This window comes from Oculina patagonica, chromosome 8 (assembly GCF_052425735.1).
Source record: "Oculina patagonica isolate OP01 chromosome 8, crgOcupat, whole genome shotgun sequence".
NCBI lineage: Eukaryota > Metazoa > Cnidaria > Anthozoa > Scleractinia > Oculinidae > Oculina > Oculina patagonica.
The window spans coordinates 10,512,734-10,530,368 of record NC_135765.1 but is presented as its reverse complement, the minus strand read 5'-3'; the positions used below and the strand labels follow the sequence as shown (position 1 = coordinate 10,530,368).

At 37.7% G+C, this 17,635-nt stretch overlaps 2 protein-coding genes across 2 annotated transcripts in view; both read right to left on the bottom strand.

The window, feature by feature from the left end:
* The window catches only part of LOC144662521 (uncharacterized), a 183,105-nt gene that overhangs the window by 117,044 nt on the left and 48,426 nt on the right, over positions 1-17,635 (bottom strand). The gene's annotated exons all lie outside the window — the stretch shown is intronic.
* LOC144662606 (proto-oncogene tyrosine-protein kinase receptor Ret-like) overlaps positions 1,253-17,635 on the bottom strand; it is a 109,024-nt gene continuing 92,641 nt past the window's right edge. Inside the window, exons 4-16 of the mRNA XM_078523454.1 lie at positions 15,453-15,482; positions 13,956-13,974; positions 13,078-13,120; positions 11,727-11,970; positions 11,399-11,509; positions 10,860-11,050; positions 10,278-10,343; positions 9,745-9,867; positions 9,581-9,651; positions 9,345-9,385; positions 9,102-9,198; positions 8,531-8,630; positions 1,253-1,987 (exon numbers count right to left, since the gene is read on the bottom strand). Coding sequence (XP_078379580.1) covers positions 1,919-1,987; positions 8,531-8,630; positions 9,102-9,198; positions 9,345-9,385; positions 9,581-9,651; positions 9,745-9,867; positions 10,278-10,343; positions 10,860-11,050; positions 11,399-11,509; positions 11,727-11,970; positions 13,078-13,120; positions 13,956-13,974; positions 15,453-15,468 — 1,191 coding nt within the window. The 5' untranslated portion in view covers positions 15,469-15,482 and the 3' untranslated portion in view covers positions 1,253-1,918. The remainder of the gene's footprint in view (positions 1,988-8,530; positions 8,631-9,101; positions 9,199-9,344; positions 9,386-9,580; positions 9,652-9,744; positions 9,868-10,277; positions 10,344-10,859; positions 11,051-11,398; positions 11,510-11,726; positions 11,971-13,077; positions 13,121-13,955; positions 13,975-15,452; positions 15,483-17,635) is intronic.

Below are 17,635 nucleotides of genomic sequence, written 5' to 3'. Positions count from 1 at the left end.
TTTTTGTATTGTTTTCTGAGGAAAAAGGATTTAAATTCGGTTTATAGAAAATTGTTCGTTTCCCGTCATGCAATCCAATTGCTAGAAGATGAGGGGTATAAAACACCTTTGTTTTCATGCTGCGCAAACCAGGAAACATTTCAATTGTTGCGGACACAAAATGTTAATTTCTGAATAAAAAATCAAACTTTTTTGTGTCGACTTCTGGGACACAAAATTTGTGTCTGCAACAAATGTTGCGCGTGCGTACAAACAGTGAAACAATTATGTCTGCAACAGTGTATCCACGTTTGCCAGGGCCTTTGTTTGTGGGAAACTTTGACCACAATACACCAAGAGTTTTACCTGGGGAAATCATGATTGTTCGCACACTCAACCAGATAAATTTACCTCGGTAGCAAGACTTTCCCAAGCTACGTAAAACTACTTTCCGTAGGCAAACCCTGTATTTCCCTAGATTAAATAACCTCGTGTAACCGCAGCTTTATCTAAAAAAAAATCAGTGAGACTAAGTTCCTTTTTTTCAATTGCAACACAAAGATATTCTCATTCATTGTGTTGCAATTAAAAAAAGAAGCTTAGTCTCATTAATTTTTTTTAGATAAAGCTGTGGTTTCATAGCAAAAACGTAGCTTATATCAACTGAATTAAAGTACAAAGAATTATAGGGAATAGAAACAAATAAGTAAGCGAGTAAATAAAGACAAAATGAAAATAAAAAGACCCAACCAAGGAGAATACAAAGCAGTCACAAACTAAACTAGAAGAAAAGAATGTCATTTGTTATTAAACTCTTTCTCTTCTTCTCGATGCTTGGTATGGCTTAGTGTTTCTAAGACATTGTTATTTATTTATTCTACAAACTTAGAGTTAAAAGTTTTTTTAATTAATTCGATAAATCCAAACCAAGCTAAGTACTTAAGTAAAACTTGGTTCGTCTTCCACAACAATGCGGTATTTATAATGCAAACTGTTTTTTTTTTTTCATATGTTATCATTGACAGGTGCTTTCTGATTGCTTTTCGCACGTAAAAGACAAAAAGGACATATCGTAATTTTCATTACCTTAAAAAAAAGTCAGAACTGGCCTTGGGAGTCCGCACGATTTATTCTTTCTGAGAACTTGAGTCTACATGATGATATTAATTCATGATCAAACTATATTCCCTGCACTTCTAAATTCAATTAGATCTGGAATCAGCGGACGTAGAGCCCCGTGTGGATATACCACTAAAACCCAACATTAATATCCCTGTAAGTTCCTCTTATTGTCGTTTATCATCATTAATTTTCCCTACACTATAGTTTAATTATATTTACATAAAGCGGATCGAAAAGTGTCTTACCCAGCTATGTCTATCAATTACATTTCAACCGCTTCTCCGAAGTTAAAGGAAATCAAACATTTACATTCTATAGACTCTTGGTTTTAGGCCATCGTAACTTGATTAAAAATATAACACAAACAGCGGTGATAAACATTATGAAAAATCGCATTTTTATAAACTTGACGTTTCGTATGCTAAGCTACATACTTTTTCAAAAGTATGACCGTCAAAATTTTGGCAACTATTTAGTCCTGTATAATTTTATGTTCGTAGGAGTTTCTGAGTGGGTTTAAGATCCTGGACATTTTTTTTTTGGGGGGGGGGGGGGGAGGGAAGTAAGAAGGGGCTTTTGAAATGGGAACTCATGATCAGTATACTTAATCTTGATAGCAAGCTACATGGTCATTAGAGTATCACACAAGGCAACTGCCAAAACCAAACTAAAGGGCTTATTGCTATAATAAGGGTCCTGGGTTACAGCTTGGTGCGGGATGAAGTGAGGGGGGAAGGGGGGATTATCAGGGATTTTACAGTTAGTAGCTGTCGATATAAAAATAGCGTCTTGATTACAAAGTCAGCGGGTGATACAGTTATACAGCTATGAGATCTTCAATGTTGGCGTACAAACTGTTGTCATACTGCTTGAGGTTAACGTAGTTCTGTGAGAGAAAGACATTTCATATAATTAGTAAGCTGCCGTTTTTAAGGGGACTTCCCACTTACAGCTTAGTGTGGTGAAATGTTACCAAATGTGAAATGTTACGATGTAAGAATACCAGAAATAAAAAAAAAAAAACAAATAAAAAAATCGAGAGTATAATTTTCTAGCCATCGGAGATCGAGGCTTTTGTTACCAGATGTTAAAATATTTTATCTGATTCCAACATAGCCTGAATTTCAGACATCCCTCTGTGCTTGCCTACTCGCCAGAAGAGACGTCTGAACACATCTGGCCCTAATGCCGTCCGGTGACGTCATTACACTTTGGTTTTAATTCATGCGGAAAAAAGTTTCTGTCGAGGCCATGAAATTGTGAAAGAAAAATTGCTTCAATAAAGGATTACAGGGTATAAAATTGTTTTAAAAGTAAACTATTGAAAAATTGAGACAAATGAATGAGATTTTAATCGACTGCAGGCTATATTCTTTAACGGAACTGATTTAATCTGAACTGATTTGCTTTATCTAGCGATCAAAATATAATATGTTACGCAGCGGACAAATACAACACACTCGTGAGTACTTAAATGATTCAATTTAGACGGTTACAGAGGCATCAAAAAAAGGGAATTTAATACAAAAATATCCTACTTGACCGTGGGCACTAAGTTTAGAAATCACTGGCTCATCGAGGCTGCAGGACATAAGCGTCGAGCGGCTTTGTTGACAAAACAAGAATACGTATAAATTTGGCAAAACTCTGCATGTCGAAACGACGAATGCTGCCAACTAAAAACCTACCGATTGCCATTACTATTCTTCATCCGTAGGTAAACTAATAAAGTAATAAACTCAAGGTAAATGACTAATAAATTCATTTCTGGAAAGGTGAACTCTTTCGAACTCTTTCCAAACGTTTTCAAATTACAATCCTCGCTCGGTAAAATTCGGTCATAATTTCACATAATTATGTAAATAATTTTCAAATCAACCAATCAAAATCACTACCCGGTTTTCGGGTAGTGACGTCACCGGACGGCATTAGGGCCAGATGTGTTCAGACGTCTCTTCTGGCGAGTAGGCGAGCACAGATGGATGTCTGAAATTCAGGCTAATTCCAACAAGGAAAATTAAATTTTATTAAAGGGAAACAAGGGTCTAGAAAAATTTTACCTTAAATGAAAGTTCATACGATGAAATTACTGAAAATAGTAATTATTTGCTTTGAAATCCAATTTGTTGTCAATAATCGGGACAGCAAAATAGTCATTTTGCTGCCGCGAGCGGCCATCTTGTTTTTCCCATCATGCAAGCGAGGCTATGACATTTCATTAGTCAAGGATTTAGTGGGGTTTATTATAGTGAACAGCAAAAGTGGGTCGCGCTTGTCCCAGAAATCAAGTCAAGTGGAGCCATAAACCTGCCCACAATACGACATGTCCTTCGAGGAAGAAGTTGACTCGAGCCGATTGCTCATCAAGAAGCTTTAAGATCAACCTGTAATAGTGGATTGCGACGCCGATGGCCCTACACAATCGCATCTTGGCAATCGCGGCCGGTATAGCTGCAACAATTTCCAAGTTTAGCCCACAAAAACAGAAAGTATTTGTTACCAGGTGATGGACATTCTGGGTTTAATACCGCTTGGTCCTCGAAGGTTTAAATTGAACCTTTCGAACTTTTTGATCTTTTACTCAAAGGTAAACATTTTAATACAGAGATCACGGAACCAGCATGCAAGCCACTTGTCAGTTCACAAATGCGACTTATAATTAAATGGTGAGTTGTTGTTGTTGTTGTTGTTTTTTTGTAGGAGACAACTCGAGAAAAAAGTAAAACATTGCAATTTTTCTTTCAGTGGTAAAATCACCAATAAATTCTACGCGACGTAAAACATTATTTTAGACGAATGCCTGCGATGCTAGACAAAAAAAAACAACAAATTAAATTAATGCAAGTCGCGGTGGATTTTCTCGGAAATCCTACAACTTGTAGCTGCTATTTTAGGCCACTAAATCATCCTAAAAATGGTAAAAGGTTTACCGCGTTTGAAATTAGAAGAAAAACTTGCTTGAAAAAAGTAGAACAACATGCTATGGCAACATTCGCTTATCGCAAATTTTAGTTAAATCTTCGCGTTGTCTCCAAAGCCAATTATAATTATTTGCACGCACGGCAACTCAGATGTTTTATTTTTGCTCACATTTCTACATTGGCTACAGAGCTTGAACGAGATTTTTCTTCATCGAGTTTCGGTCAGACAGATATCAAATTAGAGTAGTGTAGAAGTTTCATTGAGCATCGTCGTAACTTTGATGGCCTTAGCTTCGCAAAAATTTAACATTGTGTTTTGATTTCACCTGAGTATAAATATTTGCAGGGAAATATTTTCGCCCGATCAGAGTCTAAAGTGTCTTTATTTTCTTCTTGTCTTGCAGTTTTCGTAAACGTAAAACTTTGCGACTCTAACATCCCGGGCGCCAGAGGTTTGTTATTCTACGTGAAAAATATAAATAAAGCCATCGCAAACCATTCGCCGATCGGCTCATGGTCGCTCATGTTCAGTGTTATGTGCCTGATTTTTAAAACGATTGCTAGCTCAATACTAGCTTGACGGACTCTATTTTCAGAAGTGTAGCTAAAAATGGTAGGAATAGCTTCCTCCTTTAGTGGCGGTACAGTTGGTGAAGTGCATATGATTAGTGAGACATAGTGGGTCTTAACAGTGCTACGAATCGTACGAGTCGTACGGTTCGTACGAGTCGTGAAACAATAGTTTACGAGTCGTACAGTTGGTGAAGTGCATATGATTAGTGAGACATAGTGGGTCTTAACAGTGCTACGAATCGTACGAGTCGTACGGTTCGTACGAGTCGTGAAACAATAGTTTACGAGTCGTACAGTTGGTGAAGTGCATATGATTAGTGAGACATAGTGGGTCTTAACAGTGCTACGAATCGTACGAGTCGTACGGTTCGTACGAGTAGTGAAACAATAGTTTACGAGTCGTACAGTTGGTGAAGGGCATATGATTAGTGAGACATAGTGGGTCCGAACAGTGCTACGAATCGTACGAGTCGTACGGTTCGTACGAGTAGTGAAACAATAGTTTACGAGTCGTACAGTTGGTGAAGTGCATATGATTAGTGAGACATAGTGGGTCCGAACAGTGCTACGAATCGTACGAGTCGTACGGTTCGTACGAGTAGTGAAACAATAGTTTACGAGTCGTACAGTTGGTGAAGTGCATATGATTAGTGAGACATAGTGGGTCCGAACAGTGCTACGAATCGTACGAGTCGTACGGTTCGTACGAGTAGTGAAACAATAGTTTACGAGTCGTACAGTTGGTGAAGTGCATATGATTAGTGAGACATAGTGGGTCCGAACAGTGCTACGAATCGTACGAGTCGTACGGTTCGTACGAGTCGTGAAACAATAGTTTACGAGTCGTACAGTTGGTGAAGTGCATATGATTAGTGAGACATAGTGGGTCTTAACAGTGCTACGAATCGTACGAGTCGTACGGTTCGTACGAGTCGTGAAACAATAGTTTACGAGTCGTACAGTTGGTGAAGTGCATATGATTAGTGAGACATAGTGGGTCTTAACAGTGCTACGAATCGTACGAGTCGTACGGTTCGTACGAGTCGTGAAACAATAGTTTACGAGTCGTACAGTTGGTGAAGGGCATATGATTAGTGAGACATAGTGGGTCCGAACAGTGCTACGAATCGTACGAGTCGTACGGTTCGTACGAGTAGTGAAACAATAGTTTACGAGTCGTACAGTTGGTGAAGGGCATATGATTAGTGAGACATAGTGGGTCCGAACAGTGCTACGAATCGTACGAGTCGTACGGTTCGTACGAGTAGTGAAACAATAGTTTACGAGTCGTACAGTTGGTGAAGTGCATATGATTAGTGAGACATAGTGGGTCCGAACAGTGCTACGAATCGTACGAGTCGTACGGTTCGTACGAGTAGTGAAACAATAGTTTACGAGTCGTACAGTTGGTGAAGTGCATATGATTAGTGAGACATAGTGGGTCCGAACAGTGCTACGAATCGTACGAGTCGTACGGTTCGTACGAGTAGTGAAACAATAGTTTACGAGTCGTACAGTTGGTGAAGTGCATATGATTAGTGAGACTTAGTATGATTAGTGAGACTTAGTGGGTCCGAACAATGTGCTACGAATCGTACGCGTCGTACGGTTCGTACGAGTTGTGAAACAATAGTTTACAACTCGTGTAGTTTGTTAGCTGCATAGCATTAGTGATAAAGCGTGATACTGTAATCAAAACACACAAGCATTATGTATATTTCACACGCTTTAGAAAATGCATATCCTTCGACACAGTAAACACAATGTATATTCTTCGTTCTAAAAGCGTGTGATGGCCCAAACACGCTAAACGCAATGTGTATTCTACGTTCTATATAAATTTTAGCGAAACTCGCAAAACACAACACTCTATACACAATGTATATTCCTCGTTCTAAAAACGTGCAAACCCAAACACGCTTTAGAAAATGCACATCCTTCGACACAGTAAACACAATGTATATTCCTTGTTCTAAAAGTGTATTAAATGGCCGACACATGTTAAACACTAAACACACGGTAAACAAATACACGTATTTTTCGTTCTAAAAACGTGCAAACCCGAACTCGCTTTAGAAAACGCATATCCTTCGTTTGGTAAACACTGCGGGAGCGTCAAAGCCCAACGTACACGGCCCACGGTAAACAAATACACATACTTTTCGTTCTAAAGCCTTTTCAACCCGAACACGCTTTAGAAAATGCATATTCTTCGTTCTAAGTGTGCTAGCGAAGCTCGCTAAACACAATGTACATGTATGTCCGCAGTATTTCCCTGGTCGAAACATCTGAAACATGCTAAACGCAACTGAATGTTTATATTTTTCGTTCTAAAAGTGTGCACAAAACACGCTTAACACAATGTTTATGTTTCGTTCTAAAAACATGGGAACCCAAACACACTTTATGCATATTTTTCGTTCTGGTAGTTTGATGATCCAAAAATTATATAACACTGTATAAAACAAACGTTTCTTTGCTTGTAAGGCACAGAAGTCATAATACGCTAAATCCTATATACATCCACCTTATTTTCTCTATTAAACGCCGAACCCCGATTAAACCCCGACCTCATATAAAAGCCTGGTCAAAATTGAAATTTTAAAATAAACGCCGGGGGCGTTTGTTGGAGAACCCGGCGTTTACATGTGGTCTAAAACTAACAATAATCATATGCACTTCACCAACCGTACGACTCGTAAACTCATTGTTTGACGACTCGTACGAACCGTACAAATCGTACGATTTGTAGCACTGTTAAGACCCACTATGTCTCACTAATCATACTAAGTGTCACTAATCATATGCACTTCACCAACCGTACGACTCGTAAACTCATTGTTTGACGACTCGTACGAACCGTACGATTCGTACGATTTGTAGCACTGTTAAGACCCACTATGTCTCACTAATCATACTTAGTCTCACTAATCATATGCACTTCACCAACTGTACGACTCGTAAAGTTATTGTTTCACGACTCGTACCAACCGTACCAACTGTACGATTGGAGTGATGATTTTTACGATCCGTATCAGGTCGTGTATATTGGACAACCCTCGGCTCCGTAAGGAAATACATGTACCAGTCAGTAATATTGGTAATATCAACTGCGTGACACAAGGATCAGAAAGGCGATGATAACAATAAACAGTGTAATGTCCCTAAGAGATTGGAGGATTCCTTAGAATTAGCAACTATTCCTGAGACAAAATTAAATAAAGCACTGGCTGATTGTGTGTGCTGTGGCTTTTTTCGTGAACAAATCGATAACAATTACATCGTCGCTTACGGTCAGAAAATTCGCGCTGATTTCAGGAACAAATTTAGAATACCCACTTAAAAATAAATGTTATAAACTCGGAATACTGCACACTACCTTTTATGAGGATGCAAAATATAAATTACATGGAAACAATTTACGTACCTGGAAGTCTTGCTCGAAGTCATTTTATAATTAGTGTAAAATGATCAGATCAGAGAAAACAGTTCCCGCGCTTCGCTCATTTACCGCATTTACCCTCTCGTTTATATGCCTTGGCGTGCCACTTTTTCGATGTCTTCACCCTCGGGAACTTGTGAAGAGTGACCCATCATTTAGTTTTTGTATGTGTTGCTACAGCAAGCACCCAAGCTGCGAACCATAATATTCTGGGATTTATTAGATATTACTTTTGCACCGACTAATGCTACGTCATAGCCTACGTCATTCAAGATGGCGACCGTCGGTGTTCGAAAGCGGTGATTTTGAACGATTTCAAAGCCCTCTTGCTAAAATTCAAGGCGGCGCTTCACCAAACGACAACTATTTTTGAAGTCCTGAACACATGGGCTTTCATTTAAGGTTAAAGTTTTCTAGACCCTTGTTTCCCGTTAAGTTCGAAAAACTAAACATAAATAACTTCTTACAAAGATTTACTTATTACTGAGTTTACCCTGTGGTTTCTCTCCATATCTCTCATCGTATCTTTTAGTTTGGCAAAAGTTGGACGATCGCTTGGATTTTCTTCCCAACAATTCAACATAATCTGGTATCTAATAGGTAAAAATCATTAATAAGTGTCAGAGTTTCGTCGGGCTAACCACTTCATCTACGTGATTAAATGTCAATGAACTTTTTAAAGGTTTGCTGAGTTGCTACCATAGCAACAATGTGTCTTTTATACTACATGTGTTTCTTCACGATTACTGATTTTGAAAAAATTCTCCGAAAGCGTTTTCCAAAATTTGGATTAAATATTATCCTTGAATAATAAGATATTTGCCTTGTGCTGACTTTGATTTGATGTTTTTACGACATATTATACATGCGACTTAGGACTATTATACTGAAAAAGGAATGAACGCAAAATATGCATCACCATTACAACTACATCATCTTACTAGCAAACTCAACAAAACGTCGTGAAAAGTAGTGCTATGCGCCTGTTTGCTCACATGAGCGCAGAACTAAACACTTATGAAGAAATAATGTTTTACAATCTAAATTATGTGTAATGTATTTACAGTTTGCTATCCACATGTTTTGGTTTTGGCATTCTGAATCCTTCTTGAAGTTTACTGGCGATATTTCGTGGGTCAGTTCCCGGGTACGGAGATCCCCCTGGATGAGATGAAGTGATGTCATTAATCCTTTTATGTAATACATAAAAGTACTTGACTGCAATAATTGACCTAATAGCAATCAAAACATAAATATCTTAAAATATTTGATGGACTATATTAAGCATAAATTATATTTTGTCTTACCTACAGTGAGAATCTCGTACAGCAGGACACCATAGCTCCAACTGCCATAAAAGGAATTGGACGATATCAAGTTATTATTGACAAAGGAACAAAAATAAATGATTTTAAAAAGTTGACGCAGCTAAGCCATTCCCCCTATTATATTTAAATTCAGACTAGATATAAATTCATTTTTCTAAAGAGCTTTTCACTCATTCAGAAATAGAATCCTTTTTTGTAAGTTGTAAAGTACTTACATGTCACTTTGCGTTGTGTATTTTCCATATAACAAAGCTTCATAAGCAGTCCACTTGACAGGCAGACGACCCTTATTAGAAAAAAATGGACCATTTTAAGCAGAAGTAAAATATTTTAATACAATTTGTGACAGCAGTAAAACTAATTCCATGAAAACTCTCACCCGCCTTTTCCTGGTGTAAATATCATCCTGGTGAACATTCCTCGCCATCCCAAAATCTGTCACCTTACATTTCTCTCCTTCACCGACAAGAACATTTCTGGCCGCCAAGTCACGATGGATTATCTGAAAGACAGTTTGATATTCTTATACACCATTTTGCCATTAATACGACAGCATAAAATATATTGCTGGGTAAAATGCTAGGTAGTGCTTTTACAGTTGAATCCCGTTAAGTGGAACATTCAAATAAAATCGAAAATAGCTCGAGATATCGGGATTTCCGGTTATCGTTGGTAAGATTAGTAAGAAAACAACCTGGGGCGGAATCGAAAAAGGTTTCGAGTAAGCGGGAGGTTCGAGTTATCGAGATTCAACATTGGTATTGATAATTAGCAAGCAATGCATGCAGAAGCGAAGGAATGTCATAAAGGAGTCACTAATTTTTAGAAAATTGACAAATAATTAACGCATAACATAAGCGTATGAAATCTGACAACTTGTGCGTGAAGTAAATGTCGATTATCCAACTGCACCTTGCATGTTTTGATATAGGACGCAATGTTAGTGACTGCATATATTAGCATTGACTTTGTAAGGATCTGTTGGAAGTCAAATTAATGTAATATGTTAAGTATGGAGTCACAAAAAAGTCCTTATAGATTTTCCGTTGTTGTTTTATAAAGTTGCGTTCTATTGTATTGTAGCATCCGATAAATGACATAGTATACACGCAAGCAAGCTTAAAGTCCAACGGTATTTTGCTCACAGCCCTGTGTATTAAAATAATTGAATCTGTCTACTAAAACTAAGAAAACTCTTTTTATATAATATGACGCTTTCGTTTATCCTTTGTGTCGTTCCTTTAACATTTGCACGGGAGTATCTTGCTTTTGTGTTCTACGCGGCAAGTTCCTGTTAAGTTAAACGTGATTACCTGATGATCGAAACAAAAGAAAAGACTGAAAGATCCCGTCCACTCGTACGGTGACATAAATCGATCGTCATCGCTTAAAAATAAAGAAAGTTCTCGAAAAAATTCTAAAACACTTCAGGACTAGCGAGCTAACGAGTCAATAAGATAAGCAATAAAGTAGAAACAACAACAACAACCAAACCTTTCTCGAAGACAAATAAAACATTCCATCAGCAATTTGCCAGGCGAACCTCATCAACTGTTCTGCAGTCAAACTAGTTTGCGGTTTGACATCCGGGTCTTTAAAGCAAGTGTCATTGAGTCCTCGACTCTTCCTCAAGTATCCCAGCAGATCACCGAACGGCACGTACTCAATAAGGACAAGAGGTGGATCTGTGGTAAAATGCCAGAAAAGGTTATACTATATTTAGCCCTAACGCAAAAGCTAACCATAAGGCCTGAAGAGATGCATTCAACTGTATAAATATAAAATATTCAAACACTACAACTGAAAATTTAAAATATAATAGCTGGTTGCACAAACTTCCTAACAACAACCTTCCTAGTTTTGACTATTTTATTTATATTATTATAAACTATTATTTTATTATTGCATATTATGGTAATTATGTTGTTTTTATTGTTTTTAGTATTATTATAACTATTATATACATGTAGATTTATTATATCATTGCATTTATAGCGTTATCATTGATAACACTATGTCAGTATTTTCTTTACCAGTCTTAGTTACACATCCTATCAATTTGATCACGTGAGGATGAGGTTTCAGTTTCTTCATCAACTCCAGTTCTGACAGCAGGTCCTTTCTGTCTGACTCCGGAGCATTCGCTACAAAATAATAATAATGGTGATGATGATAATGATGATGATGATGATGATGATGATGATGATGATGACGATGGCGATGATGATAATGATGATGATCCTCCGCCCCAATGCAAGTGATGGTGATAGCAATAATGATAATCAGGACAATGATGATAATAACATCACGAACAGCCATATTTATAGTCTTTCTTCATTCTCAATCATTTCTCAATCGCACCTTTTAACATTTTGACAGCAACCGTTGTATATTCCCCGTCACCGCTCAAGTTCCACGCTGTTGCCTTGGCAACTTGAGAAAAGGCTCCTTTGCCAATAACTTTAATGTTTTTGACCTGTTCTCGATTAATTTCCCAGCTTCTTCCTGATTGGTGAAGAGGCATTGGAGCTGCATAGTTCGTGGAGTCACCAGACGGTGCCATGCTAGAGGATTGTTGTTGAGGTTCAGGCAAAGCCATAGGATTCTAGTGGAAAATAGCAATTGATATTAAATTTACTATCCATTGATTTCATAGGCATTGGCAATAAAAACAAGTTTTGTAGTAAATAATAAAGATGGTAAATTTTAAGCTCGGTAATAAATAATAAAGATAAGATGTTCTACATGACACGAGCATGGGACAAAGAAAAATTCTGAGTCCCCGACGGGAATCGAACCCATGGCCTCCCAGATACCGGCCCAGCTCACAACGAGTCTCTCGTAGCTCAGTTGGTTAGAGCGCCCAACCGGTATCTGGGAGGCCATGGGTTCGATTCCCGTCGGGGACTCAGAATTTTTCTTTGTCCCATGCTCGTGTCATGTAGAACATCTTATCTTTAAAAACAAGTTTGTTTTCAATATGATTTTTCCTTCTTTGTTTGTGTGAACCAACAAAGAGGTGTTATTTCTGCATTTGTTGTTTCTTTTGAGGTTCTTCGACATAATATCTAAGGTATTTGTGTTTTGATCTGACGTCATCAAAATTCTAAAAAACAAACTGTTTATCCTACAAAGCTGCTCTTTTCGCATTTTCTAGAAACAAAGAGCGAAAACCCCTTATGCAAATTTTGGTGTCGATTTAGTGCTTTGTTTAGGAGATGATGTCAATGAGCTTAACTTTAACTATCTCTTGGAGTTTAGTGTGTTCAAAACGATGCTATACAAACAAGCATTTCGAAAAACAAGCCAATATACAATTAACAAGGAGTGAAAACAATGTTTATCTTCCTGCCACACTTTAGGTCTAGCTCTTTGACGTCCCACATACATCGCCAGGCTTCAAGATTCTACTCCAAGATGGCAACGACCGCTTCTCGATTTTAGGACTACTTCGAACAAGGGTTTCATAGGGTTTGAATACTCTTTGGAAGCTGACCTTAGTAACACATCTTTGAATTATCTTTTCGCTGGCGGGTAAAAATTAGCATTTTAGACTGAAATTCTTCTTAAACGACGCTGAATACAGCTGAACTACTATAAATTCACTGCAGCAGGGTCTCACAGAGGGAGTTGGGCATTTTATCAGCATGTATTGTCTCCAGTAAAAATACATGCGTACATGTTGTATTTTTGCGCTTTTTCTTCTACTTACCAACACAACAAGTTCACCGCCGCATCCTGTACGTACGCTGTTGCTAAAATGAAGCAAAACGTGTTCACGACCAAAAAGACCACTTCCTATAGGAATACTGGTATATAATATGTTTAAGAAAACACTGTAGCTGATAAGTGGCGTAAAACATAGGCCTTACTTATTACCACGCCCGGGGGGGGGGGGTACTCCCTATAATGGCCTATACGGGGAGGCTCCACCCGAAAGGGTTACCTTTTTCAGGCTTTAGGTATATAAAAGGGTAGGGAAATTTGACATTTAGGATTTAAAGGGGCCTTTAAATGCAATATTTCGAACAGATGCAATTTATGGCTGTGTTATTTTGATTTATTAAGCGCTACATGAAAATGACAAGAAAACGTCCTGTTCTTAGTCTATGCCATGCCTTTTAGGTATATGAAAGAGGTATCTTTTTCACTAAAAGGTATACAAAAGGGGTACAATTTCTGTCAAAATGGTATATAAAAGGGTAAGAGGTTAGAGCTTGGGGCGGAGCCTCCCCGTATACCACTCCTTCCCCCCCCCCCCCCCCCCCCTAACATTTTTTAAGAAAAAAAAAAAAAAAACAGACAACCAAGCGGCATTATTAACCATGGTTCACATAATGTTTTAAACAAAGCGGTCTTTATATAAAGTAGACCTTCCCGCGCGAAATGTTACATAATGCCTTTGGCGTTTCTTTAGGTTTCCCAAGAACCATTACCTCACAGATTCAACCATGTAAAAGGGCTTAAAACTAATTGTGACACCCCGGGGAATTTTTCTTAAGATGGTTGTTTTTAGAAAAAGATTTCTTTATTTACTTTGCAATCTTGTTTTCCTCATACGTTGACTCTAAAAAAAAGAATTTTACTTACCCATTTGGTTTAGAGATTGCTGAAATGATAACAATAAATACTGGTTAGATAGTTTCTCTTTTGATGAAATGCCGCGCGGGTTCATAGCCTGATGCAATGCAAACACGATTGAAACTTTGGGATAACTCAAATTCTTTCAAACTTTTTTGGTGTTAGTTTGTATGTTTACATAGCCTCATGCAGAAGACCAGACAAAGAGATAATAATTATAATAATAATAATAATAATAATAATAATAATAAATAATAATTATTCTTATTACACAACCCATCAGTGACAAAGAATGCTTAAAAAAGTGCGCTCTTGTCCCAGAAAAACCTTTAGATGTGGCCACAAGCTGCTCGGCAACTTTTTGCAACTTTTCATATTATTTTCTAGCAATTTTTTTCCTTTCAAGCAACTTTCTGCATTCTGAGCAAATTTCAGACTGAAGATTTCCAGAGATTGTCCGAGTGTTGTTCGAAAGCCATACGAACGTTTCCGAGCATTTATCTAACTTTTCGGAAGAATAACGAAGTTTGGCGTAGATATCCGAGAAAGATGGGAAGATGTTTCAACCTTCGTTTATTTAACATTAAAATATTACAAACTCGTCAGCAAACATGACGTCGTCGATATCTTTACGATTGTTCTCAGTGTAAGAAATCCTTGTAGTTAAACCGATTTTGGCCTTATAATGTTATTTAGATACATCCTGTTGCAGTGAAATTGCATGAAAATGCTCAAATGAAAATTAGCACTTATTTAGAAAAATTGTCTTAATAAAAAAGCAACGTTTTGGTTTTTTTGGAGCAACTTTTGAGCAACTTTTTAAGAAATGTCGAGCAACTTGTGGGGAAATTTCGGGCAACTTGTGGACAGCCCTAAAACGTTTTTTAAAAAATTTGTCTTATTTCCGTTTACATCATCTGCCAGCAATTACTGCAAATGAAAAGGCCCATCTACCACTCATCGCCCTCCCCTTTATTAAGTTCGATGGAAAAGAAAATTTCCGTCTACCGGTCGTATTCTGACTCAAGGAACTCACTCGTGGGGAGGATTCGGATCATAAAAAAAACATCCCTTTGTACCTTTTTCCCTAGTCAAGCTCATTCCGTTTTTTTTTCTACCAGTGTGAGTTATAGTTTAATTCAAAGAAGCTATTTATCTCTGTGCTCATTTCTCCCAATAATTCAGGGCCGTAACTAGCAAAAGGCAAGACGAAGCACTTGCCTCATCCAAATTTTTACCTAAAATTAAAAACAACATTTTTTTGTTGGGAAAATGAATCCTTGTTGAACAAGATTGATTCTCTCGATAAATGCTCAAAAATGTCTTAGAAAAAGTTTCATAACTTCCAGATTTAAACCAATTCTGGAGGGCATGCCCCCAGGACCCCTTAGCAAAATTTTGCCTCCTCTGTGGCAAAGGTCTGGTTACGGTCCTGTAATTCATCACATCAATATATATAGCGAGGAAGTTTTCTGTGAGGCAGGTCTTCGCCAAAACATAACTTACTCATTCCGCTGCGCATTCTCCGTAGGATGAAAAAAAAAAAAAAAAAGAGAAAAAAAAAAAAAAAAAAAAAAAAAAAAGGAGAAAGCCTCTAACAAAAAAAAAAAAAAATAAAAAAAAAAAAAAAAAAATAATAATTTGAAAAAGTGGTATTAAAATTTTGGACAATACAAAGACTCCAGAAACATTTTCTTACAAATAAAACGAGGCAAGTAGGGGAATACGCTACAAATACGTTTGCTAATTTCCACTGGTTGGAATCTTCACTATAGATCGTGCTAGATGTAATATATCAAACACGAGAGACAGTGTTTCATCGGGAAAACACACAACGTGCAGCGGAGTGTGTTTGACGAAATTCGAGGTGTTTGGAAAACCGATGAAACACTGTCTCGAGTGTATGATTATCTTCTCAATCGAAACAAAAAACCAGGCGTAAACAGAAAAATTAAATACAGTCGTAAAATCGGGTATCCAAACCACTGTCAAGGCTATATGATTTTCATTGTTTGAACTTGAATTGACGAATAATTATTGAGTTTAAGAAAGTTCTTCATTCACTGACATCTAGTTACTTTTACCTTTGACAGTAACCTCCACCGTGTGACTTATAGTTCCTACAGAATTTGAGACTTTACATTTGTAGCTCCCCGCGTCTTCTTTACTAGCGTCGTCAATCATAAAGTCGGTTTTATTGATGCTACTTTGAAGCACCTTGCCATTTTTTCTCCAACTAACATGCGGAGTGGGAGAGCCCTCAGCTTCGCATACCAAGAAAAGTATGTTTCCTTCGATAGCAGCGACTTCACTTTTGCTTTTCTTATATATTGTTGGTGGCGCTATAAACAGCAAAGGAACGTAAGAAATGTAACAGCTGCATGTATACGTCATGCAGCCAAAGCAAATCACCACAAGGGTTAATTCCATTTTTAACTACTTCAGTATACATCGTTCTATTGCGCAGTCTGTTTCGTATGGACCTATATAGGTCCCACTCATCAGGCAACTTTAACGACTGGATGGTAAATTTAAAAGCTGGCAGTTAAATGCAAACAATTTAAATGGTTGCTATAGTAAAGTACATGTTTTTATACGGTTTTTAAAGGCAAGGTATCTCCTTGGTTTGGAAAACTCAAATCTTTTGTTAACAATTCATTAAAGGCTGATTCCTAACGTGTATTGTATATGTGCGGTTGATGGAGACGTTTTGCCTCCACTGCTAGGGTCTTTAGCGATTACAAATACTCCAGAGTAAACCATTACTCTCTTAGAATAGGCAACACCAAAATGTTTATGACGTTTATCAAAGGCCTGCTTCCTAACTTGTTTGTATAGTGCGGTTGTTGGAGACTTTTGCCCATGCTAAAGTTCGCGCCTCAGTAAACCATCTCTCTAGATAATAGACCTATATGTTATCAAATATATTTCTAGTGTCTCAGTGACGTTTTTAACCGTATATCATTCCAGGCGTTAAAATGGAACACACCTAATGTCTTGATTCTTTGGATCTTTCCGTCTTCTTTGCGACTTTCACCAAATTCGTTTGTCGCAGTAACCACAAATTCGTATGTCTTGCCTTTCTCCAACTCAACTTTTAATTGTCGAACTGTAGTATCAGTAATTGTCTGTAATTTGATCCACTCTCCTGGTTTACCATCAGTCATTACTCTTTGGTACACTGTGTACTGTATGATTTCTTTACCATTATTCTGTGATTCACTCCACTTCAGAGTAATCGTATCGTCTCTTATTTCACTGGACAGATCATCCATCCTCGGTGCCGTTGGGACTCCTTATTTGACCGAAAATCATTAACCAGTTATTACTCTTTATTTTTCTTTGCAAATCTCCACATGTTAACTCTAAATGACCATGCGATGTTACCATATTTGATGAAAGCTCTACAAAATCTCATTATTTAATCTAACTGCGTTTCGCCATGTCAAATCTCGATGGAATGTAACTTAACATCTTGGGGAAGGATCATTTTCATTCAAGGACTGGCAGTTCTCAAACAAACAAGTGAAAGGACCCATGCCTCTCTCCACCCAGGTGTATAAATGGGTATCGTTGAAATAATGCTGAGGGCACCCTGCGATGGACTAACATTCAATTCAGGGGGGAGTATTTATATTCCTAGCCGCTAAATGCTACAGAAACTGGAATAAGCTCCGGGATGAATGGGT